Consider the following 26,255-nt stretch of genomic DNA (forward strand, 5'->3'; position numbering starts at 1 on the left):
GCCGGTGTCAGCATCCTCCGGCACAGCAGCTATGGGACCTGTGGGACTCTGGCTGCTTGAGCAGGTGGATTTTGCTGCCTGTGCTTATCATGCTGACTCACATTAAGCAGGGTCAGCCCATCACTGTCTTCTCCAGCAGCTAGTTATCCACATGCCAAAGGCATCAGCCTAGTCTCATGGGTTGGCTGAATATTCAAACAGTCCTGGGCAAGCATCTAGGTTCCCAGACCAAGGCGGGAGAATTCCCTTCAGAAAAAAACGAAAGGGAAGTCACTTCTGCAGAAACCTGAATGTGGGCTGGAATGTTTCCTTCTGTTCCTGCAGGGCCTTTCTCCCAGCATCCAGGACTAGGACCCAGAAGGTACCCATGCTCCCAGAACCTCCTTGAGTCCTAAGGAAATCTATACACCTGCAGTCACAGAGCTGTTTCCAGCTCCCTGACATCTCAGAGACATGCTGAGATGACTTTTTGTTGGCTGTGTCTCTTGTGCTTGGCACCTTTGCTCTCAAGGGTGCTAACAGGAGATATTAACATGTATTATGATAGGCAGTCTGTTAGTCATCTGGGTAAAACTTTAGTACACGCAGTAATTTCAGTACGAGAGCTCCCTTTCCGTTACAGCAGATGGTATTTGTGGCCCATCTTAGGCAGGAGATGAGATATAGACCTGCTAATTATCATCAAGCCTTCAGGTATCCACTAAAAATATTTCAAGTGCACAGGCATTAAGTGATTTGCCTAAGGCCAAAAAAAGATGGCAGTGTCAGAGGAAGGATTTCATCCCTGCTGTATAAGCCAGGAAAAGAGGGAAGCTCACCCAGCATAGCGAGGAATAGAAACCACATTTCTGCTGGTCCTGTGCAGGATGGTCCTCAGTCAATCGGCTTAATCCACCCCGTGCACGCCTGCTCTGACGCTCTGAGCACCCACAAAGGGAAGAGAGGCCGGTGCGCTGTGATGGTGCAGGGCTGATGCCCCCAGGAGCCTCCTCCCAGGTCCTGCGGACAATGAGGCAGGTGATGTATTACTGCAGCAGAAGCTGGGAAGACCTAAGAGTGCCTCTAATTCGATTGCGGTGGGGAGCCAACTCCTTGTGTACTCGGCACGGCTTTTCTGGCACCGGCCAAGGAATGCTGGCACGTCAGCTCCTCCAGAGCTATTAGTGGTGCCGCACGCTCCCAGGCTGCAGAGAATACGTGCACTGTGCTGCAGCCGCCCTGGAGATCCCACCAGGCCACGCTCTTCCATGCCACCCGCCGCAGAGCTCCACCACACTAGGGCAGGGCTCTGGGTTTCAGTCCTGGTCTTGGCAGGGGTTCCAGCAGGCAAGAAATTCAGGTTTTCTCCAATTCTTGCAACCTCCCCCGCTCCATCAACCTCCCTTTCCTGCTCTGAAGGTTTGTTTGCGCTTGCCTACGTGCAGTGAGGAGAAGTTCAGGTGAGCATCAAAGCGATGGGGTTGTGTGCAGCCTGTCTCAGAGGGCTGGCCACCCCAAATGCCCTGCACAAGCCACAGTAATTTGCATGTCCTCTTCTGCCAGGAGTCTGCAGCTTGTACTGACTCTCCCCAAAGCCATATAGATACCTGGATCCACAACATAATTTAAACTCACAGCACTTGCCTAGGTACCTGCACTTCCACTCTGGCTCTGAAACTGTGTCTTGCTGTAAGAACTCAAAGTGAGGAGTAAGTCTTTGTATACCAAAGTTATTTTCAACAGAGACCAAACCAGCCTAGCCATGACTCTCTCAAAACGTTCCTGCTTTTGGACCCTCCAGTTCTGATTTCAGCCCTGGAAAAACAGTGACTGAGACCCACTGTCGACCACTCTAAGTTATATATAAACTGGAAAGGTCCCTGGCTCTGGGTTCATGACTATCATCTCTGACATTAAGTACCAAGCACGGTTCCTTGGATGCTTTTCACCAGGGTGAAAAAGCCCAGCCTGCTCCCTAGCTCAGTCGTTGTGCATCAGCCATCATTCCCGTGTGACTGTTAGGAAGCATCCATCCTCTTTTTAGAGGGTGCAAAAGTTTGGCAGCAAGGATGTGGATTGCCCCATGCACCTCAGGGCCGGAGAACAATGCTGGACGGTTTGATTCACCCATGCAGACCCACAGCATCTTTCCTAAGCGTGATTGTCTGCCGCTTGGCTGGAAGAACACTTTCTGCCCTGGCCAACACCTGTAACCAATATCCTTCCTGCAGCTGCAGAGATGCTCAGACACAGCTGGATAACCAACTTATCTGCATCTTGACTCCGTGATGCAGAAAGAGCTGTCGGAGGCACTATAAGCATGTGGCAGACAAGCAGGCATTATTTGGGTGATACCTAGTTCAGGAGGTGATGCCTCATGCTCTGGAAATGTTTATTTCTCTGCACTGACCTCTGAACTTAGATGATATGAATCCCACTGACACACATTTATGGGCACAGCATAGTCACAGAAGCTTGATCCCCACTGTGGTGGCTATCTCCACTGAGGGATTATTTTCCTCACCAAACCCACGCTGGCATCTGCCTTTGCTGTTGCCATCAGTCACTGGTACCTGACCCTCAGCTACCATCCCTGCTGCTCAGCATGTCCCACACAGGAGGATGTGTGGAGGCACACTCCAGAGGGAACAGATATTGCCACTTTGCTGTGAGCTGTCTGAGCCACCGAGGTTCCTCTGCTTTCCGCTGTGGCTGCTGGCACACGCAGTGCGGAGGGGGGGATTGCATCCAGCCCATACCTGCCTGGCCCACAGGCTTGGCACAGCGTGCACAGGGCCGAAATTCCTCATCTCCCTGCGGTCTGTATGAGGTAGCATCCCACCAGCAGATGTGACCTGGCATGAGTAAAGCCCAAACCCTAGTACTGGGGCGGCAGGCTGAGCGGTGTGGGACTGACCATTTGCAGTAGAAGCATCTCAGGAGCATCCACCAAGCCCCTTTATGGACATCAGCGATGGGAAGAATGAGTCGAGCTTCCAGCTGACTGCTTCCCCAGACAGGAGGGAAGAACAGAGGGCTGCACCAAGCCAGCCCAGTGTTGTGTCTCTTAAACCTGTGTGTGTCTCTGGCTGGGGAATTGCTGGGTCTGGAGGCTGGATGCCTCTGGATGTCTGGCACCAAGACAGCAAAATGCACACAGGGCTCTGGAAAGGAGCGGGTTAGCCTGACCTGAAGGCTTTGTGGAGTCCCAGGTCTCCAAGCCGCGGTAGGGAAAGTGTGCCAAGACTTGGCCTCCCTCAGAAAATTCATGGGCTGCATGGGGCCACGATGTGATCTTGTGCTTGATCCCTGATCAGGGCTCAGCAGCCTGTTGTAAGATGAAGAATTGATGTTTTGGAAGGAGAGGGGGAAAAAAAATGTGAAAAGAAAAAAAAGGCAAAAAAGAAATCAATCACAGCATGGCCTGGAGCAGTTGTATTGGATATTCAGTCAAGCAAAAAGGCTGATGATTTGCCAACATGAAGGCTGTGGAGCAGCAGTTCCAGCTGCAGGAGCTGTTTTCTCATTCCCATTGCAAGCAGGGCTCCCCCTGATACCAACAGAAAAGAGCTTAATGCTTCTGCAGCTTGTTACTGCTCGTTGTACTGTCTGCTCTGAAATCTGTCTTTTCCTCTCCTTCGTCACTCCCTCTCCGGGCGAGCCATACGTGCACAAAAAAGTTAAGAGGTAGTCCAACCTGATAAGGCAAGGAAATCTGAGGTTTGCTGTGCCGGGGGGAAACTGAGGCAGAGAGGCTGTCACCTGCACTCACTTTTCAAACTCAACTTTTCAAACTCACTTCTTCCCAGCAATAGGAGGCGCAGTTATCTAGCAAGCTTAGATTTGCAAAGGGAGGTAGGTAGCCAACGTTCAGTGCCACATTAGTGAGAGGAGATCACTGACCTCCCAGCTGAGGCTGGTTTGCCTCTGGGCAGCAGCTCTGCCCTGCGAGTGCCTGAACCAGGGAGCTGAAGCTGCTGTTGCAGGATCGCATGTGCCAGTCGGTGTCCGGAGCTGCCTGAGCCCACCCGTGCTCGAGTCCAGGCCCTACCTCTGTAAGTGCCCTTATGGGCTGCCTGGACATGGAGTCACTGCCACATCTTGTCTCGCTTTGGGCTGGCAATATCGGGCCCTTCTAGGCTGGAGAACCATGAGGAACATGCCATGACTGCAAAGGCAGGTGGGATACAAGGGGATTCAGATGATGAAGTGGGGATGTCCTGAGTGTAGTACCTTTAGATGGAGATCTAGTCCATTAAGTCAGTGGACTCTAGAAGAGCATGATACGTTTCATTTTACAGCCTAGCATCACTCTCTCCATCACTCTGCCTCTTTTGTCCAGACCAACCTCCCTCCTTTCTAGATGCTTCTCAGGTCTGACTTGAGTTTTTCAGTGGTCCAAGGGTGATGCCCCAGTTGAGGCATTCCAAGCATGATGCTACACAAAAGCAGCTCCAGCTGGGCCTTTCCCTTTAGTTGAGCATCAGCCTTCACAAAATTGCCTCTTGAGAAGTCCTCAGAGGTCTCTGGAACAACCAATTCAGTCTCACCAATGAACTGAAATCTCAGGGGGTAAAAAACAATGGCAAGTCCAAAGCTGGGGAGCTGGGATCTTTTCCAGCTGGGACTGACTGACAGCCTCAGGGCTAGTAAACCCATAACACTTAGAGGGCTGCTCACCCTACGCCCAGAGCTTCAGGTCCCTTGCTGCATTTTAGATGCTTTGTTAGGTGAGATGTCACCAGCCCTTATCACTCCATGCCTCAGTTCCCAGCAGCTGGTGGTAGTAAGGACACTGCTCTACCATAAACAAATGCAGAGCAGCTCAGACTTATCAAGACCTTTCCATCAGTCACTGGATCCAAAACCTTTATCCTGAAATAGGAATCCTGGCACCCTCTTGGCAAAGGAGAGTGGCCGCACCTTTTGGCTGGAGAGCCAGAGCAGCCTGACACCGGGACTGTCCACACATCTTTCTGGGGAAACAAAGTGTGGTTTGCTTGGGTTATCTGATTTTCTTACCTCTGCACTGCTCAGAAAAATTGGGAATCTTGTCACTTTTGTGGCAAATAACAGGAAGAATAAGATTTTTCCCTCTGCAGCTGCACCCAGGGGGAATTTAAAGATGTTATAGTCAACATTTTAATGACTATTTCACAGGCAGTATGGGAAGAGCTTGTTTTGGCTTAATTCAAAGGAAAAACAAAGACATTTGTATGTGTGGGGTTGCACAGGTATATACATTTGTTATTCCTATATATGAATATTTTTGAGTCTATATTTGAATAGATTAGTCTAATTTTGAGCATCTAAACACGGCTGAGGTGTGATAGTGGCACACCAATTATTAGTACTCATGGACCAGAGTCACCAAGAATGTGTTTTGTTAGTATTACTACTTAATAATAGGTAATTAATTCTTACTACTTAGTAGCAGGTGTTTACTCATAGACATTTCTTTCAATTGTTGTGCTAAATGGCTTTCAATTAGACACTCTGCTGGGAGTCTTTCATTCTTCAGCATCAATGGTATTGACCTGATTTCAGACAAGCCACAGTAGTTGTGAAATGGAAAGAATCCTGTTTCTGGGAAGTTCCGAGAGCTGAGTAAAAGCTGTTGGCATCCTCCTCCCAAGCACACTCCCACAGGGTGTGTTGTGCTTTATAAACCCCAGCACTTTTGCTACTGGTATGAGAAATGAAAGTAAAAAGTACTCTTTCCCTAGAGCTCTAGTCTCATGATTTGGTGTAGATCTTTCTCCTGCACTTGTTGGTGCTTTCCACCGTGGGAGGATGAGGACAGCTCTGTTTGCATCCTTGGCCCAGCTGACTGCAGCCATCTGTCTTGCTTGAGGACAATTCTGAGTACTAGAGTGAAAGACTGAACTCCAGCTTCCTCGTCCAGGGAAGGTATTCCTAGAAAGGCTTAAAAAAAAAAATAAACCAGCGCCTGAAGCTTTGAGAAAAAAGTGAGAAAACAAAAAGAGGGAGTTGGTTTTGAGAGGTGCAAGAGAATTGGGGAGACAAAGGGGAAGGAGTTAGACTTTCCCACAAATAATCCAGAAAAATACATCCCTTCTGTTGCTCTGTCCAAGTGACATCATCACATAACTGGAACAGACTTTCCTTAAACAATTTCAGGATCACAGGGTCTATACTCGGATGACCCTCCTTGCATCTGTGGTAGGAGCATGGGAAGGAGGAAAGAGTTCCTGGAAAACGCACCATAAATGTCAGTTCTCCTCAATAAATGGTCTGTGCTGACTGTAAAATCATGAGATGGCTTAGTAAGAGACGTCAGCATGCCAGGATGGCTAAGGAAGCAGAACCATACAAGTCATACAAGACTTTGGAAGTGACAAGGGTGGTAAAGGCCCTTGTCTGTTGCTGTCATGGTATCACTCCATCCCAAAGAAATTGTTTGCCATGTGGTCACAAACTCAGTGGACATCCATGTTCAAATCAGTTAATTTCCTTCCGCATGAGTTACCATGAGTCTGCAAGGTATGTTTTGACCAGGTGGATTTTTTTGCCACTCTTCTTGTGCTGCTTGAAGGATGAGGCTTCCCCAAGGCAAAGTCTGAGCAAATGGGCTTGGAAGGGTGTCGAGGAGACCAGCTCAGCCTGTACTGTTCCCCAAGCAGCAGTGACAGGAGGTGACATTCCCAATCCTGCCCAGTATTTTGCCATGCTGATGTTTCCTCTTCCCATTCGTTTGATTGTCCCATCCTGGTGTTTACAAGCTCAGTTTTAAAAGGAGGAAGACTTCTCGTGAGGTTGATTCCCATCCTCTGGCAGCGGGATGGGGTGAGGGACAGACGTGCATTGCTTCATATGGCAGGACAGCAATGCAGAGAGCTCAGCTCAGCACCCATGCCTGAGCTCTCGAATCTGAATTCCTGCCGTCATTGCAACATCACCACGGGTAACATATGGCGGGGCGAGAGAGAGATGGGTGCTTGTCCATCACAGGGCACAGCAGAGCTCAGTGATAAGAACAGGAGCTCTTGCCAGGCTCATGTCTGGTCCCACGACAGGTGGGTAAATCTGATGCTTAGTTGCCGCCCCCCCCCCCCCCTCCCCGAGACATACATATGCACACGCACACCCCCCAGCTGTGTGAACTGAGCGAAGCATCTGCAGCCGGCAGAGGGGAAGAGCATCAGTCCCGCTGCAGCAGCCTGTGCGAGCTGCAGCCCCAGCAGCAGAGGGGGCTTAAAATCTTTCTTGTGCCTGGACCTGGCCTGTCCTTGAGTCCAGGGTCTCCTGCCATTAAATGACCTTCCTCCCCCCATCCTCTTTGCCACCCCAGTGTCCTGAGCAAACCACAGCTCCATAGCTTTTGCGATCAGCTGCTGGTGGTGGATCATGCCTCTGCTGCTTTCACTACTGTATCTCTGGCTGGGCCAACTGGCACTTTGGCTTTATTTATTTTTGAATCTTTCCAGCATTAACCTGAAAGGAAATAGGTTTCAAACCACATTTCCCCCCCCCTAGTGTTGGAAATAATGCCTATTCAGTTAAATTAAATCCCTCAGGGCAGAAGAAGCACCAGTCCCTGCTCTGCCCCCCAGTTAGCCCCTCTTTGCAACAAACTGACCCGATGGATTTTGTTGTTGTTGTTGTTGCTGGGTTTGTATGGCTTTGTGCCCAGGCACTGACAACATGCAGGCAGGCAGAGGGTAAGAAGCATGGAGGCAGCAGGAAATTAAGAAAGGGAATTAGATTATTTGGACAGTGGACAAATCTAGCATTGCCCAAATTAGAAGAGAATAAACACTGTTTATCTGTATTTACTCTGCTTGCTCTCCACGAGGGAGATGCTGTAAGCTGTCACCGAAATATGGAGTGCCAGACCCTCACAGTCCAAGCACAAGTCCAGAGCAGCTTTAGGGCGTGAGGGATAACTTTGCCTGCAGTGCCAGCATCCAGAGTCAAGTGGTGGGGTCACAATCTCCTTCCTAACTCAAGAAGCAGTTTTGCTCACCGGGGAGCATGTGCCCTGAGTAACTGCAAACACCTGCATCCAAACCCAGCAAATCGCAAGCACACCTGTATTTCTTCTGTGAAATACAGGCAGACACAGGGCACGGTGAATCACCAGTAGAGCTGCAGCCTGGCAGCAGAGACTGTGCAGGGTACATTTTGTCCAGGAGAGCATGTACAAATCCCTGGTCCTTCCATAGCTGCCAGGGTTCATTTGGACCTGAGTAAACCAGCACAGCCCAGTGGCCAGGAGATGCAGGGCTTATACAAACACTCACTTGCAGAAGCGTAGGAAAACAGAGAAGACAAACTAGGTATCTAAACCCTGTCACAAAATAATTGAGAGAATCCATCCTTTCTCATCCTAAGGGAAGCAATTACACTTATAAAAAAACACCGCTCAGGATCTCAGTTCTACACCATCCCATGCTGCCAGCCCAGTACAGACCAACCTCATGCAATGCCTCATGTTCCCAATCACCCCTCCACCCCCCACCACCTTTTCCTGCTTCTGAGCAATCCCCCATTGCCACGATCTCCGGAGCGATCCAGTTTTGGCTCAGCCCATGGCAAAAACTACATCAGCTGCTGCCAAAGGCAGCTGAATCCCTACTCTGTGACATTATTTAACTGTGCCACCCTTGCCCACATGCCTGGCATCAGTACTGCGTTGTCTTCAGCCCAGCCTGATACTCTGATGTCAGCAGAGGTGCGTTCACCTGCGGCAGCTGCCGGTCTGATGTCAGATGAGACTTGGTTAGATTTATGTCCTAATTCTAACAGCTCTCTTGACCCTTACAGAATTTAGCAGAAGGGTTGCTCCATCAGCAAGGCTGGAATGAAGCTCCAGTTTCCTTCCTGCTCATGCTGTCAGCTCAAGTGCGATCTCTATTGCAGAAAAATAGACTTGGCATATGACTTTATATCACTTGCCTTGGTGTTTCAGAGTCTTCCCCCAGCTTACCTAAGGCACCACGAAAGGAAAACCTTAGAAAAGTTTTGTCGCACTCCCCAAAGCTGACTGTTGGTCTCTGTGTCCCCAGTCCATCAGGTTCACTCCTCCCCAAAAGACAGCACTATGGTCACCCTTCCAGAGACGATGACCAAAATCAGCAGGGCTGCTTTGGAGTGGGACCTGACAGCCACCTCCACCTATGTCCCAGCCTGTTCCCATACCCTTGGGACCCACCTCCCTCTTCCCTCTGTATCACCAGCACTGATGCTTTCAGTTTCATGTTTCCCTTCTTTCCCTGCGCCCCGCTCCTGCCTGCACCCCCTTTCTGCTTCACACCTGCAGTCACCTGGTCTACTGCCATCCAAGACGGTGATCACCAGCAGCCCCTTGCCTTGGGCCTGTCGTGCGGCTGTGATGCTCTCAACCCCGACCAAGGAATCTGTTTGCCTTTAGCTATTTTTTGAGCTGCTGCCAGGGAAGTTTCACAAAAAGGATAGTGTTATTTCTGAAAATGAGTCCCATAAACAAGGATGAATATGACCTCCCCGTTGAGATTTGGGGTTTACTTTAGTGGCTGGGAGATCAGCCAGTGAAATGGAAATACCAGAAAACATTATCATAATTACCCCATGGCCTTCTCTGGGGGCAAGGGAAAGGGGGAAAAAAAAAAGCTGAACCAAAACTGATTTAACAGCCGCTGGATAGCATTGTCATTTCACCCTTCCCTGCTTGCCCTGCAGTTCTGCTTTCTCTGAACAAGGAAGGGAGAGGGAAGGAAAAAAAAAGTTCCTAGATCTTTTCCCCACAAGGAACTGGCAATAAACAGTGCCGGGAAGCAGGGAGGTGATAAACATTGAGAAAGAGGAGCAGATGGGTTTTGATTGCAAAACTGGGGAGGTCCAGGAGGAGCCCCCATCACTTCCAGCTGCACCCAGTCTGTAACAGCAGGAGCGAAGGGCAAAGCTGTCCTGCACCTACCTGTGCAGTGCCTAGCCTGCCTGCATCCCTGGAGCTCCTGAAAATGTGATGCCAAGTACGTTCAGTGCAAGAATTTATGCTGAAGCAAGTTAGGGAGGGCTCGTGAAAAGGGATTTGCTGTCAGCTCTTTTAGAGTGATTAACTTCTGCAGGGGCACCATGACCTCATACTTTAGAATAGTTGGCGGTGGGAAATGTACCTGTTCAGCAACACTATTTTTGGCTTCCCTTAGATGCTTCTTTTGCCCCCAGAGCTCATGCCAGCAAAAGCTCTTCTAAGATCTTCTCAGTGCTGCTAACATGACCAATTACTGCAGTCACCATCTGCCCAAAGGTGGGGGGGACCCCACAGCTGATCTGATTTATTTTAAGTGGTGGTTTGAGCATGGAATGAATTTCAGCTGACCTGTGTATCTGAATGCTCAGTGAGTATAAGGGGAGCTCTGGGTGAATACCTCAGAGATTTGGTAAATCTCAACCTGGATGCCCCTGGTTGGTTAGCAAGGCAGGTATGGTGTTGGTAAGTATTTAGGATGTTTATTCCTCTCTCTTGGCTAATGAGCATCTGTAGAATGTGAGGTGTTGGGCTGCAGGTGGGTGGGCTTATAGCAGAGGTTCTTGGTAAAAAGTGAGCAAAATGTTGAGCATGTAAACTTTAGTGAGCTGTGGGTACGGTGCTCACTTGGATGATGTGCTTCTAGCACCTCTTATCTACTTTTTTCATGGTCCTAGCAGCAAGTGGAGAGAGCATACAGAGTCGGTTGTGCTGAGCATGCTGAACAGAGCCATACCCTGAATGTACCTGTATGTCCCTGGGTGCTCAGCACGGCGCAAGGTTTCTGTGGGTCTGTATATATATATATGAAAATAGCCTTATTGAGTCAATCTTCTATCCCAACAGAGCATCCCCAGGAGCTGCCAGTTTAGGATGTTTAGAGAAAGATACAGCTTTTATGGTTATCACCTTCTAGCTTTTGGTCATCAGCAGTGTAAAACCTTCCTGCATCAGGAATTTGTATCCAGGCTATAGTGTTTAACAGCTACCGATGGGTATGTCCTTCATTAATTTGTCCAATTCTATTTTGAATCCACCAGCATGATTTGCTTACATATATTGCCCTGTTTCTTTTAGACCTTCATCTTGTTCGTCCCAGGTCTCAAACTCTACAAAATTGTGCCTAACTAGCCCCCTTTCTCTGTGCCACCTGGTATCTTACAGACTCCTCTCACACCGGCATCTCCAGCCACATTTTCCCCTAACCCAAGGGGTCCAAACCCACCCCAAAGCAGTGGCTGCTTCACTAGCAGGAGTTCCCACCTGCTATAAAACTCTGCAGCCTGTACCTCAGCACTTCGGAAAATGAAGCCACTTATTTCACTGCTTAGGGATATTCAGATTCAAAAAAGTTGGCATATGCAACTGCTAATGATTTTAGCAAGGCTGTCCCACAGTATTTTTGGATCAGGTGTTGAGATTGTTTGTCAAAGAGAAAGTTTTGCCAAGTCAGATCCAAATATGTCTAATATCATAAGTGCATCTGTGTTGCAAAGAAGGTGTTCCTGTGGATTTCTTTTAACCTTTGACAGCCAGGATTGGAAGATGAGTAGGGCAACCTTGTCTTAAGAGCAGAAGATCCAGAGCAAGAAAGTCAGGTACACAGGAAAAAAAGTGGTATTGAAAGGACAAGTCCAAAGCTGCTCTACATTTTCCAGCTGTGGGTGTCTGTCCTGTCCTACCTACTGTCCCTTGAACCTGAGGCTGAGCCATGTCAGTGTCTGATCCTCTGTTCCTGAAGGGTTCTCAGCCTGGCTGACATCAGAATGTCCCAGCATGGGGGTTTGGCAAGGGATGGAAAGTGAGGTTGGGACAGGAGGGGAAGATGAGTTCAGGAGCACCATCTATCAGCCCAGTTTTACTCAGGTGTTCAATGTGAGTTATTCAGCAAAGAAGCAGAGTAGCCAGGCTGTGTAGTTTTTCTGTGAGCCTCTTGAAAATAAGTATCTCCCGCAGGTCACAGGATTTAATGAGGGGGAAAAAAATAATCTTATTCATGCCTGTTTTTACATACATGTTTCAGGCTCCTTGACCAAAGAGAAACACAGAAAGATATGTCCTAAATGTTATCTCTTGGTGTTTAAACCAGTTTTGAGGGAGGGGAGGGAATGGGGTGTTGTTTGGGTGGGATTTTTTGCAAGGGTCTGGCAGGTTTTGGATATTTAAGACTGGTAAGCAGGGCTCAGGAAAGCTGAAAACCTGGGCTGAGTTCAGAGCTCTGCCCCAGCATTTTTGCCTGGCTCTGGGCACAGCGCTCAGTGACTTATCCCCCTTTCTGGGAAGTAAAATTTATTTTCTGTGCCTGGCCTGGGGACCGTACATCCCTCTGGCTGGGGGCTGCCCTGCTCTCAGAGCATGGCCAAAGCAGCCTCAGGATGAAGTGTGCAAGGGATGAATCATGTGAAATGCCTGAGGTCAGACTCTACTCTGGATGCTATAAATCCAGACTAACTCCTCCAGCTTTGGTGGAATCACTCAGGGTTTGTGCAGATAGAAATGACAGCAGGGCTTGACCCAGAGGTTTTATGTTTCCAATTGAAGAGTTGAAATGTGGGATGTTGCCTTAAATGTGGACAGGCCAAACATCTGGAAAGGGATAGCTTTGTTTTGTATTAATGTTAACGTGGTTTTGAAGCCAGCTCCCACTTCTGAAGGATTTTTAGCATGGATTTTTTCCAAGGACATGAAAAACTAACTTCTGTTTTACTCAGAATCCCCTTATCAGATCTAGCTGTCCATCTGTGTGTCCACTACTGCACCAGCTGCTCAAACATCCACTGTTCTTTTCCATAGGAGCACACTGGGAAATTGAATTTGATTTCACTTCTAAGCTGGATTTCATTAACCCTCGTTATGTCCTTCGTAGGAAGTCCTGCTCAAGAACTGATTGGTTTTCAGCTGGTTTAACTTACGTGCTTTCCAAAATGACTTAACATAAAATGAGCGAAGGAACCTTAATTCTGAATAGCAGTTTTGGGGAGGGCAATGAAATGTCATAACCCCCCTTCAGTCTGTGCTTCAGAGGGCTTGAAATGAGCAGCCACTTCCATGGGCAGGTTCTACAACCTGTTGACAGGTCTCCTTGTCTGCAGACCATGACTGGCTGCACAGGGTTTTGCATTCTTTCCTTTGCCTCCCTGTACAATGCACTGAGGCTTAGGTCTGCTCCATCCATCGAGATGTGGAATGTTGCCTTAGGTTTTGCGTTACAGATTTACAGTGGCCAGTCACACCAGCACAGTCAATGTGAGTTGTTTTTTTTTTTTTAAAAAAAATAATTTCCTTGTATAAAATGGCACTGCAGCCCTTTCTTGCTTACGTTACACTTCTACGAGCGAGTGCTAAGTTCTGTACAAATCCAGAAAGGCAACATCTGCTCTTGTTGCATTTGTAGTCTGATTAATTAAGACAGACAAATGTTAGGAAAACAAGAGCAGTGATTTATCCCAACTTACTACATCACTTAATTTTCTCAGGCTACTGCCTTAACAACACCCTTGACCCAGGAGCCCTGTAAGGTGTTACATGTGGGGTTTTTGTGCTTTGAACCAGTTTTGGGGTGATCTTGTGGATAAGGATCCCCCCCCAGTCCTGATTGCCTAGAGATTCTTCTGCCCTGACTGGCACCATAGAAAGAATGGGCCCAGACCTCAAAGGTTTCACAGGAGGAGTCAGACTCTGCAGGTCAGGTCCTGCAATGGAGGCTTGCCAGTAGATGGACATAGTGCACCAGCTTTCCTCACCTCCTTCTATGCTGTAAATCACAAGCACCTACAGGGTACGGTCTGCATCACCCACTCGAACCCAGGGCAGAATATGAATGTAGAAGAAGGTTAAGTATACTCTTCTTCTAGGGGAAAAACCGGGAAAGAACAAAGGCGATACCGTTCCAGTGTAGCTGGGATGGGAATGGTGAAATTTCCATCCATTCCTGCCAAACTGACCTGGGAGAAGGTTCTTCTTACTCTCAGACTTTATCCAGACATGGGGACTGGTGCTGGGTGTCTGGGCAGGATGCACAAGCTAGGTACCCAAGAAGCAGAGCAAAAAATTGAAGCATCCATATTGCATTAGATCAAAGCCCTGTATGCTATAGCAACAAAAGCATTTGTAGAAGTCTTTACCACAGTTGTACTCCCAGTTTCCTGAGACCAGCCATGCCTGGTGGGAATAGACCAGCTTCATGAAGCAAGAGTTTGCTTTTTTTGCCTTTTTTTTTTTTTTTTTTTATGACCAGCAAGTGCCTTTGAGGGCTGAGCATCACCACACAGCAGCAAACAGAGGAGGGTAAAACAGGCTCTGGGTAAAGCACCCTCCCTGTCCCCCTTCTTGTCCCATGACTTCTAGACATCTTACAGGAAAGGAAATCTAATCTTTGCAGCATGATGATGTCCACAGGCTGTTCTCCCTGAGCTTTCAGTCTTTGGGGAGCAGATGCTGTCAGCTCCCAACCCTGCCCAAGGCAGCCCCCTCCGCGCAAGTTCTAGCGTTTAGGTAGGATGTTTGTAGAGCCTGGCACTGTGTGGCTGAAGGCCTCCATGCAGAGATGGAAATAGCGCTGCACTGATGGCAGGTTGCAATTCTTAAAAGGAGTCCTTGGTACAATATTGTTTACTAGTATTTTTTTCCTCTTGGATGGTAGCCTGCAAGCTGGGGCACACCACCCCAGAACTGCCACCTGCCTGTACGTGCACATGTATGATGTGAGCAATTGCAGCGTGCGCTTCCTTTGCTGTGTGTGCAGGTGATTCCATGTAGCACCTTGTGAGAGGTGTTGCCTGGGTTGCTAATTGCTGAGCAGACTGAGATACCCAGAGCAAGGCTGGTGGAGGAAACTGCTGATGCAAAGGAGGTTTTGCATTCGGATCACCTGCATGATCTAGGAAGTTTGTGTCCTGCTGCTCTTTGTGTGCTGAGGTTTAACGTCATGTCTCCCCATCGCTGCAGGTGGATGCTGATGATGTCATCACCAAAGAGGAGCAGATCTTCCTACTGCTAAAAGCCAAGGCGAAGTGCGAACGACACCTGAAAGCCAAGGTGCCCAAGGTGCATGGTGAGTGTTCCCACAGCAACCCAGACTGCGTGGCTGGGGCTGGGCCCCTCTCTGCTCAGCCCCAGATCTTCCCCTCAGCCCCATATGCAGAGCTCAGAGCATGTGAGGCAGGCAGCTGAAGAAGGTCCAACATCGGTTTTCCAGGTTAGACTATGGGGAAAATTGTTCTGTACAAGGTGTTGGAAAGCAAACTTGTCACAGCTTCCTTCTCCTGCTCCAGAACTCCAGGTGCCATGGGGTCAGGAGGATGCAAGAGTCATGGTCATAGGCTTACAGCCCTTAGCACTACTCCCAAAGCCCAGGCAATGCATGGGAGGTAGCATCGATCATCAGTTTTCACAAGATCCTTTGCAGCAAGACACCAGTGGTGTGGGAAACAAAGAAGGGCTGTTGGAAGGATGCTTTGTTTCCTCCAACATCCCAACATACTCCCTATATTCTCCTCAAATGGGTCCAAGCTCAGCTAAGCCTCTTTCTTCCACTTCCTTTCTATTTTGGGCTGCAAAACCACTTCCAGATGTAAGGCTGGAAGGGATAAGGATGGAGAAAGCTCTCTCTCATGTGGGTAGCAAAGTAATAATCTCACATTGGTTTCTTTCATCAATTTCACATATGTTAATTATTGGTACTGGGGCTGTGTGCTAAGGCACCCTGCACCCACCCAACTCCTTCTGGGTGGGCATCCTGTCCCATCTGCCTCTACTGCCTGAGAGAAGGGGACAAGCCAGAATGCTTCCCACCTTCACCATCCCATCCTGGAGATCTCTCTTCCCACAGCCAGCACTGTGAGAATATCTGGAGACATCACCAGCAGAGGGAAAAGTCCCCAAAGCCAGCCATGATTGTGCAGCAGAGGTGCCTGCCCACCTGGTGTCCCTCTCCTGTTGGAAATGACAGCAAGGGGTCACAGAAGCCCAACCTTCATTTTATTCCAGGCCTCCTGCTTTGCATCAGCCAAAACCTCAAGCCACATCCTCTGCTGCTTCTTTGTCCTGTTCACCCAATGCCCAATTAACACCTCATTAAAAAACATATGTGCAAAGGCATTTCCTTCTGTTGTACTACGGACCACCTGCCTACCTTGGGATCTGGTGAGATCCACCAGCTGCTCTTGTTCTCACACCCTGTTCTCTGACTCTGTGACCGTCAGCATTCAGTACTCTGCTCTCTCCTTCATTGCCACAGCAGCGTTGGTGGGGCTGGGGAGATGGGCATGACTGGCAGACTATGGGCTTTCTAGCATGGTCAGTTTGGTAGAGCAAAGGCATCAAATCTCTGTGCTTTGCAGACATGCCCTTTGTCCTGTTTTGAGACCTGGTTTTGCAACTGAGGCCAGTATTAGCTCTGCCATTGACTGAAACAAAGAAATTTAATATATCTTTGTTTAGATATCTCATGGACCCAAGTTTTGGCTTTGGAAAAAGCTATTCTGAGGTGCTCAGCAATAGAAACCAGGCTCACTGCCCCATCTTCTACAGCAAATCTCTTTCCAGTCCCAAATAGTACAGCCAAGAGGAGGAATCATCTTGATGTCAATACTCACAGCAGTATATTGAAGGCTTTAAACACTCAAGGCAATCATTAGCAGTAGGTAGTTAGATCAAATTAACCCGCAAGAGGTCCAGTAATCCAAAGACAGAATGAATTCTGATGTAAGAAGACATTTCTTGGGACAGATTACAAAGTTGTGAAAGAACCTCCAGCGGCAGCCTTTCTGTGACACCCAGAAATCACTCTAGCACTTCATGGAGCTGGACAAGGAGAGAAGGGGAGATCTGAGTATTTCCTCTGTCCTTTACAATGGAAAAGAATAGGAGCTTTGCATGTTGTGTCTCTGTTTTTCTTCTTTTTTTTCTTCTTTTTTTTTCCTCCTCTTTGCATGTTGTTTCCAGTTACCTTGCATGTTTAAATCTGTGCTTGGTTTCTTACTCCAAAGAAGGAAAAAGGACAAGCCCACAATGAAGCAGGAGTTTTGGGGAGATCATGATGAAAGCACATCATACAGTCATCAAAGAATGAGACTTCCTCAGCCTTTCTTACATAGTGTTTTGTGGTGAGGGAGAAGATTTACATTCAGTTCTGCTTGAAGGAATCTGTTATTAATTCCCAGAAATGACGCTTTACTGCCTAGCGTGTCAAAGGTGAAAAAAGAGATGGAAATCCCTTCCATTAGTTCTGTTTCACTGTGTCTGAAACTACCAAAAGCGCTGGTGCAAGAGCTGGAGCTCAGCTGTTCAACCTCATGATCTGCTTGTAGAGATTCTTCTGGGACCATTGTAGCAGCCTTCAGCATGGAGCAACTCCAACAGGGAACAACCCTGCAGACAGCCCAGTGGTGTAGGATGTTTGGGAAAGGAGAAAGCTCCTGCTTAAAAACCCCTGCCTAAGTCCACAAAGAGTGGCTTTGGACTTGAGTCCCATCTCTCCAGGGAAACTCAGCCACAGGTCATAGGACAGGAGGCCTTTGACCCCATGGATGTTTCAGAGCTGCTTTGCACTGGATGCTTACACAAGCTCTGCAACAGGTGAAGGCTGCTGTGCAGCCTGAGGTCTGGGTTTCGCATCACTGCTCTGGGGTTTTGTCCTGCACCCCCCAACGTTCAATGTCATAGCTTGTGGATAGAGTCAGAAGAGGACTCGGAGAGGTGCATCTGCTGCTGTGGGCACACGGGGATACTTCCCTCTCATGGCTTTCTATGAGAAATAGGGGTGTGACTTTTGCAGGTGGCCTCTGCTTCTCCAGGGACCCTTCAGAGGACCTCTTCCTGCAAACCTGCCCTCATCGACACTTCGTGTTCATACCTGGACCTGAACCAGGCTGAATGAAGCACTGTTCCTCTGCCAGCTTGGAGGCAACCAGATGCAAGGTGTGAGGAGGCAGCAGTCATGTCTCTTCTCTCTGGCAAGGAGGTGGAATCCCCTGGAACCCTGACTGCACGTTGTGGCTTGAATTGGTCCTACAGGGCACCTCTATGGCAAAGGGAAGGAGTGACTTCGGCATAAGCCTATATCCTTGATGAGACAGCTTACGTAGCTTGTGGCTGCGTGGATTAAGGCAACCAGGGCTGAACAGAGATCGGTTATGGTGACAGAGGTGCTAAGGGCCTGTGTGTGTACACAGAGGCCGGTTTTCTTATGGCCAAAAAGCATGACCCCATTTGTTATTTCAGACTCCCTTTAGCATGCAGTTATGGGCAGGGACAATGGCCAACCAGTTGACCTGAGAAAGGGCCTGTTTGGAGGAGGTTTGTTTTTCAGCTGGATCAGCTTCCTGATCTGGTTCATCATGCAGCCACATAAACAGGAGATCCATCACAGGGCAAGGAGCAGTGCCAGAAATGAAAGGTGTCGGTGTGAGCCGTACCACATTGAGCATTACCTGCTGAACGTCCGAGATTTTGAAAACCCAAGCTGATTTATCAGTGTTGCCTTCTCTCCTTGCTCCCTGCTTCACACCAAGGGGTGTATGTGTCCATTTAGTGCTGTCAGAGTCTGTCCTGTAACCGCCCTTGACCCATGCTTATCCCTGTCCATCAGAAGTTGCCAGATGCCACCTGGCAGAGGGATGCTCAGATCCTGCCTCTGCCTGGCTGTGACTGCAGCCCAGCGCTGTGATTTACTCCATAATAGTCAATGATGTGTGTTTTCAGAAGCAGTAAGGGAATTTGGGACACCTTGATTTATTTTTTTAATTATTATTTTTTTAGATAGAAAGAAATATCACATAAGCTGGCAGCAAAATTTTGTAGGGCTTCTGTCCTCATTTTTGGGAGCTGACGCACAGGGGTATTCAACACCTCACCTCCGCTCTCAAAGGAGAGACTGTGGCAGAGCCAAGATTTGGATTCTCATCCCCTTACTCTTCAGCCAAGGCAGAAGCCACAAACCACATTTCCTTTTGTCCTGGAATTCAAGGTGAGGCTACAAAGACTCAAATAGAGGTGGACAGAAACCGGTGAAAATCTTTAGACAAATCCCACTTGACTGAAACTCAAAACTCTCATCACCTCTCTCACTTTAAAGCCTCAGGTAATGTTTGGAAATGAGGAAAACAGATTTGAAATTTCCTGCAGTGCAATGGGTACCTGGGTTCTCCTCCTTTTTTGCCCATCTCATTGCTGAGTGCATTTCACGGGCCAGTTTTTTCCCCAGTATAAACTAGCAGATTCCCACTCCGTTTAGTGCAACAGCACATTCATGCCTTTCTCCCACAGTTCAGCACTGCAACTTACTTTTTCCCCAGCTTCTAATATTAATTCAACCAACATTTTAACATGGGAAAACTTCGAATTTCAGAGATATCAGTGGGCCTAAGGGATGAGAGGTAGCCTGGATCAGCACCAAACCTTGGTTTTGGGCTGGTACCTGCTGTTCTTCTCTCACCTTCAGCTACCTGCTCCTAACACATTTCCTTGCAAACACAGGCTAAAACTGGCTACATGGGTTTACACAAGTGAAGGAGACACATTGTGGGAGGGACCCGTGAGTCCAGCACCACTACTTGCCCCCGAGAGGGTAAATGAGATTTTGAGGAGCAGGTTTCTGTGCATCGTTCTCCTGGCACAGACTTGGATTTGGTATGGAGACATGCATCAGAACTGGCTTTTTGAGTGGAAAGTGCGATCCTGCCTGTGCTTGGACTTCATGAGCTCTTCCCCAGGAAGCAGCCAGCCCAGATGAGATAAGTACCTTGATTCATGCTCCACCATCCTCTAGAAGCAGGAAGACCTTGGTCTCCCATCTGCTCCACCTAGCACTGTCCTTTTCCCTTAGCTGTTTTTTACTGTTTTGTTTTACTAAATCCACAGTTTTCTTCAGCCCACAGGATTATCAGCAAATGCCACGTGCCTCCCGGTGCGGTGCCAAAAGGCAGCAGTGACCAGTGAGGCATTAATGGTTTTCTCCCAACCAGCCTCCACCCTCATGCCTGGCCAATGCTAGCTTCATCCTTGTGCCAAAGGGCTGATCTTAACGTAGCTCCAGCTGCTGAAAGTGGCCATAAAAAGCAGCACAGGAGGCCTAAAACCTGAACTGCATGTTGTGGAAAAAAAGGAAAGAGTTAATGGGAGTATGGAGAGCAGTGGTGTCCACCCATCTTGTAGAGACTGGAAGGAGATGTTTATTGCAAGGAGATTTCCAGAGGCTGGGAGGGATGTTCACTGCCTGCCTCTAGTTTCAACATTCATCTGATTCCTGCCCCATGCCCTGAAAGATCAGGCAATGAGCTGTCAAGTGGAGTATTCAAATGTGTTATCTGCTACCATGGTTCAGCAATTTCTTGTTCAGTTGAAATAAACCAGATGCAATTTTAATTAGATATGACTAAGCTGCATTGCAGAAGTTGAACTGGGGACTAAGGAGCATCATGGTGACCAATGGACATGCCAAGCATTTCTGGAGAGTGGGAAAGCATGGCTGTTATGTATGTGATTGCTAGCAGGGTTGATAGTCCAAAGGAAAGCCCTAGCAAACTGAAAGGTAAAAAAATTGATAAAACTCTGAACTTTCTTCAGCAACAATGAACAGCTGTTCATGTATAAAAGCTACAAATTCACTTCTCTCCCTCTAAAAATGTTAAGGTTTAGTTTTTATGCTAGCTAGTGTAGGGTGAGCTTCCTCCAGCCCTCCTAGGACAGACCACATAGACAGTGTCCTCTGTCCCCTGATCACCTTCCAGGCATCTCTCGGAGCCTGAGGACCTGCTGCGGACTCTGATCCATGGGGTGACATGGGGAGACAGGGCTGAGCCAGTCCGGTGTGCTCCCACACGGCCCTGTCTCAAGATACGTGCATCATCTACCACTTTTGGCTAAGGTACTGAGGGATGGAGACTCATAATATTAAAACAAAAAAAAGCTACCAACCCAGAAACCTGTCCCCACAAGCATTTGGCTTCCTTTCTTCTTTTCTCTTTTTTTTTTTTTTTTTCTTCCCCTTTTTTTCTTTAAATTTAGTCTTTAGATGAAAGCCTTTTGGAAAGAACAGGAAACCCTAAAATTTCTCTTCTACATACACAAATATTACATTTCAGCCATGGTGGGCAGCCTGATGCCCACCTGGAAGTTAAACCTGGAAGGGGATGAAGTGAAATTCCCAGCTGTAAGCCATCAGACCTGACTTTTTTTTAAAATATATATTTTTTTTATCCATGAATTAAAGGCCTGTCTTTCCCTGGTTTGGAAAAGCAGATGGGACATTTTGTGGGGGAAGGGAGGGGTTTTTTTTTTATACAAACCTGTTATTAACAAAGGCCATCAGCAATCCTTTCTCAGAGTCCTAGGTGTTGCAGCTTGCCTCAAAATGACTTGTTTTTTTAATAAATAAACCTATTTGCTAGGGAAGCAGGTTATTTTTAGCTGAGAAGCTGTGTATATTTACCTAAGCTGTGTGGGTTCTGCATCCAAGTTTACGGCTCCATTGTCCCTGAAGGACCTATACCCAAGCCCAGGATCTGCTCCTGCTTTTCTCTCCAGAGGCTCAGGCATCATCTCCTGGTCATCCAGCCCGCCAGGGTCTCCTCAGCGGCTGAGAGTAGCCTCAAGTGCCTTAGATGTTAAGGGAGACAAAGGCATCCAAGGCACTCAGGACTTGCCCTAACCACATCAATAATTCGTATCTTCTCCTGCCCTTTCTCTCTTCTCCTTACTTCTGTGTTCAGTCCTTGTGACTCAGTGATGCAGGGACAGAACATTGGCTTAAATACTGTCTTGCAAACATGCAAACTGTCCCGTGTTAGCATGCTCCCAGTACAGTTTTGGTCTGGGTGCATAAGTGCACATCATCTGGGGACCAGTATGGACCAGGGGAACTTTCAAGATGGCACCACAGACAATGCTGTTCTGGGGCGTGCATGAGGGGGAGTTCAGATCATGGATATGAGCCATGCTGGACCTGAAGGGCCTGAAAATGGGCTATGGTCTGTTGTATTGACTAGTATAGATGCAATCAGTGAGTCTTGGTCAAGCCTGAGGTTTCTCATTGCATCTGCGGTTCTGGTATGCGTCTAGAGAGCACTGAAACCCTACAAAGAGACATCATCTCCCGCCCAAGCCATCTACCACAGCTGCCATTCAGGTCAGCAGATTGTGATGACCAGCGAGGGCTTGCAGCAGTTCACAGATGGCTACTCACTAGTTGTGCCTGAATTAGAGCTAGCAAGAGATAGGAAATACCAACGGCTGGCCCCTACCTGCAAAAGTTATGGGCCAAAGGCTTCCAACCCTGTTGAGAAGTGTGTGCTGAGCAGCTGTATGGGTCTGGAAATGCACAGGAGGGATAGGTCTCAGGAGTTCTGGGAGGTGTAAATGGTCCATGTGTTAGATATTTAAAGTAACATGGAGAAAGGGTGAAAAACAGTACATAGGATGTCTAAACTGAAATACTAATTATGAACCTTATTTCTATGCACACTGTAGTGATTGATATGACCAACACTATACCCTCTCAGAGGGAGATCTGGAGAGGTTTGGAAGGACTAGATGTACTCAAATGAGGAAAGAAGGATGCCTGGGCTGAGCCAGGCCAGTAGTGGCAGGTCAGGTCTTATTGGATGGGTGACTGAAGGTGATATTTCTTCTTCCATGTTGTGAACTCAGTGAGTGGACAAGAAGCATGTGAAATGGGCTAGTGATGTCAGGGTAGGCAGCTCTCTGGAGCTGTGTCGTGCTAGCTATTATCTGGTAGCAGTCATAACCTTGGGACTTCCCCATTCTGCCTTGAGGTGAGTGAAGACACATTATGACTTGAAACAGTCCCTGGCCCACGCATCTTTCCCTTCCAAAGTCCAGTTCCTCCAGGGCTGAGCACGCAAGGGGTGTTTTGCCCACTAAACGCCACTGTGCAGACCAGCAAGGGTCTCTGAGTAGTAACAGGTAGAACCTACATCCATCCACCCCCTCTCCTCACCCTCCCTTCATGCTGGCCATCCCGTGGTACCCATAAACACACACAGATGTTTAGAGATGCATGCACTGGCACAGGACACACTGCGCACGACTCCGTTGAGAGACACTGCAGCCCTGTGTCCCCCAGCTACGCATGCAAACACACTTGGATGTGTGCAGAGCATCTTTCCCCAAAACAGACACATGCTCCCCCTGTATTGCACAATGCAGGTCAACAATATGCAGCCCTTCCTACAGGCATACCCACCTATAGATCTACACATATGCATATGCAAGCATTCATACACACATGCTGTAACAACTGAGCTTGAAACTCATCCACAACGCCAAACACCCCTGTACAGAGGCACTGGCCCTCCAAGTCTCCCTTTCTCCCTCCCCTGTCCCAAAATGCTGGGTCGTTTTTTCGGTTGCTCCTCCCTGCCTGTTTCCAATCCACCAAATGTCCTTCCCGTAATAGAGTGACCACAATTGCACACCGTATTCCAAATGTGGTTTCCCTGGTGCCTTGCACAGTGCCAGAGTAAGTTGGGCAGATTTATATTCCATACCCCTAGATAAACACCTCGAGACCATGTTTGCATTTACCCAGCTGCCAAGCACCCTTGCAGATGGTTTTAATGTGTTCTCTACATGCATGTACCACTTGCACAGAAATTGGGATTGAGACTGGGGGGAAGGAAAGGAGAGAGGAGACAAGGGAAAAGTAGCAGGCAGGAGAGAATAGCCCTCATTGCACCCTGTGGAGACAGTCTAAGCAGTGAGCAGGCATGGCCCAAATATGCCTTTCCCTTCCTCTCTCTTCCTCCGAAGCAACCTGCAGTGTGCTGGGATTTCTGACTAGGCTCAGGTGGGCAAGCAGAAACAAAGAACAACATGAGAGATGCCTGTGACACAGCCCTTTCCCAAAGTGCTCTGTGACTGGCCTTTCTGCCTGCAAAAGGCAAGTCCTGCAGCAATGGCATCAAAGAGTGTGTGCACTCCATCCTGAGCATCCCATATTGGCTTGTGATAATGACTATTAATTGCCATGCCCTGAGATTTCAACCCTCAAGGGCTAAGGAGAGCTGCAAGGCACATCTGTTCTAAAACTACAGTGATCTGTGCTACTATAACTACTCTGTAGTACAGTACTACTGTAAAGGAGTATTCATGACAATCCAAGCAACGGTGAGATGAATGGGTACACTATAACAGTAACCTTTAGGCACCGACACACACGCCCTGCCTGGAGGATTTTGCAGTCTAGCCTTAGAAGATGGGAAAAGATGATCTGTGATAAAACAGCATGCAGATGCAGAGAAGTAAATCAGATTTTCTGACTTCTAGCTGGCAGGTATATACCTGCCTTATTGTGATTGATATTAGAGGAACATGTCATTAACTTCTGGTTAGATGGTGAACTGACATGTTTCCACGTACTTCATCTTCTCAAAGTGCTTATTTCATGGTGGTGGTAGTGCGTCCTCTGCAGAGCTGGATGAGGAGGAACTCTCTGCTGGTGACCCAAGTCCCTGCCCCAGCACAGCCCTGGGAAGGCAGTGGGTGAAAGTAGTGTTCAGCATCATCTCTCCCAGCACATTTCCCTCAGGCTGAGGTCTGTACTGCACGGAGGGCTTTGTTGCCTGAACCCTTGGGGCTGCCTTCAGCTGAAGCTGGGGACTCGCGTGAACTGGATTGATGGGTTGAGAAGTACAAAACAGCCTTGTCGGGAATACACGGAGAAACTAGAGGAGGTGGCCCTTACTGGTGCAGGGATGTAGCAGTGGAAAGAGAGGGTCTGAGCTGTGCTGTGGCTTGGCTTGGCTTGGCTTGAGGAAGTGATGAGCTGGGCACCTCAAGACCAAGAGATGAGAGCACCAGTACATACAGGAGCTGTGTTGGCATCTCTGTACCTAGCAAGGAGGGAAGGAGTAATCTGGAATGTTTCAAAATTTCTCTTGTCCTTGAAAGTGATTGCCTCCAGCATAAGTAAGGTGGTTCCTGAGACCTGGAGTGGAGGTAGGGAGCCAGGCCAGCTGGAAATCTGAGGTGTCTTTGGGAAGCCCAAGCGACTCTGCTGATATGAGACAGCAGCATACAGGGTACTGAAGTAGGATGAAGATGCACCGACCTGTCCCAGCACAAGGATGGCCACAGAGCTTGGTGTTACATGCAGAGGAAGCTGTGAGTGACATGATGCCCTCCTCCTAGCCCCATAATGTCACAGCCTCTATTTGCTCTAATAATACTATCTTAAAATCACTCAGGGACAATGGAATTACTGACCTCATCCCCAACATGATGCATCTAAAGAGTAGAAGCTATCTCTTAATTTATATTATAAGCTTTCTTCACTGACAGTTTACCCCTGAGGTTTTTTTGCATCATTTTCCATTTTTGTAGCTCATCTCCATTCATACTGCTTGCCAACAGGGGAAAAATCTTTCTTCTCCTTCTCTCTTCTTGGATTAAGCAGACCAAGCATTTCATTCTCCTCTGGGGCCACAAATGAAATCTTCCCACCCTCCCAGTCCTTCCCTATTGCTTTCTTTTTTTCTTTCTGTTCCTTTTCAACAAAGGGACTTAGGAGCTTTTCCTTAGAGCGGTTATCTTGTTTGACCAGCAGCAAGGACATCTCAGGACCTGTGAAGCCTCTTCTGGCAAACTACTATGGGATGAAGAAGCACAAGGAGTCTTAGAAGACAAAGCTTCAGTTCCTGCCTCAGCAGGTGGCTTTTGCCAACCTCACTTCCCTGCCCGTGTTAGGTTTGTAGTCAGGGAGTGTGGTGGCCACTGGTCTGCACTTTCTCCACAGGTACTGTGGCCTGTCTCCCTGAAGTCCTATCAAACTAGGGAGACAGAAAGGGATTCACCAGGATGAGGCACCTGCAGAGTCTCTGGAGAAGAAAAAGGTCTTGCCTTACTTTCAGCTACTCATGTCCTGCAGGACTAATGTCTACAGGACTACAGTGGTTGGCCATGTCCTGTAAACATGAGAAGCTCCAGTGCAATTCCCACCTTCCCTGTCTCCATCCATGAGAGCTACCTACAGCTCTGAATCTGGAGCAGCTTCACCCCCATACGTACATGCCTGAGAGAGAAGTGGTATCCTCCATTCAGCACTGCCTGAACGACCGATACACACCCAGAACACTTTGCATGTGGGATATGTATGAGATTTACTTGTTTTCTTAAAAGTTTATGAATTCCTTTTGACTTACATCTTCAGTGGATCCTGTTCCTTCCAAGGAAATAGATGGTTTGCATTCCCCATTCACTTGGAAGATGCGGCTTCATGTCCCAAACCTACCCACCTGTACTAATCCAAACAGCATATTTGAACTCTCAAACTATTTTTCACCAA

At 48.1% G+C, this 26,255-nt stretch overlaps 1 protein-coding gene across 1 annotated transcript in view; it reads left to right on the top strand.

Annotated features, from left to right (window-relative positions):
- Positions 1-26,255, top strand: part of PTH1R (parathyroid hormone 1 receptor) — a 121,859-nt gene that overhangs the window by 47,828 nt on the left and 47,776 nt on the right. The window contains exon 2 of the mRNA XM_056336788.1: positions 14,900-15,005. Within this exon, the coding sequence (XP_056192763.1) occupies positions 14,900-15,005 (106 nt within the window). The remainder of the gene's footprint in view (positions 1-14,899; positions 15,006-26,255) is intronic.

The sequence above is a fragment of the Falco biarmicus genome, chromosome 4, assembly GCF_023638135.1.
Source record: "Falco biarmicus isolate bFalBia1 chromosome 4, bFalBia1.pri, whole genome shotgun sequence".
NCBI classification, from domain to species: domain Eukaryota; kingdom Metazoa; phylum Chordata; class Aves; order Falconiformes; family Falconidae; genus Falco; species Falco biarmicus.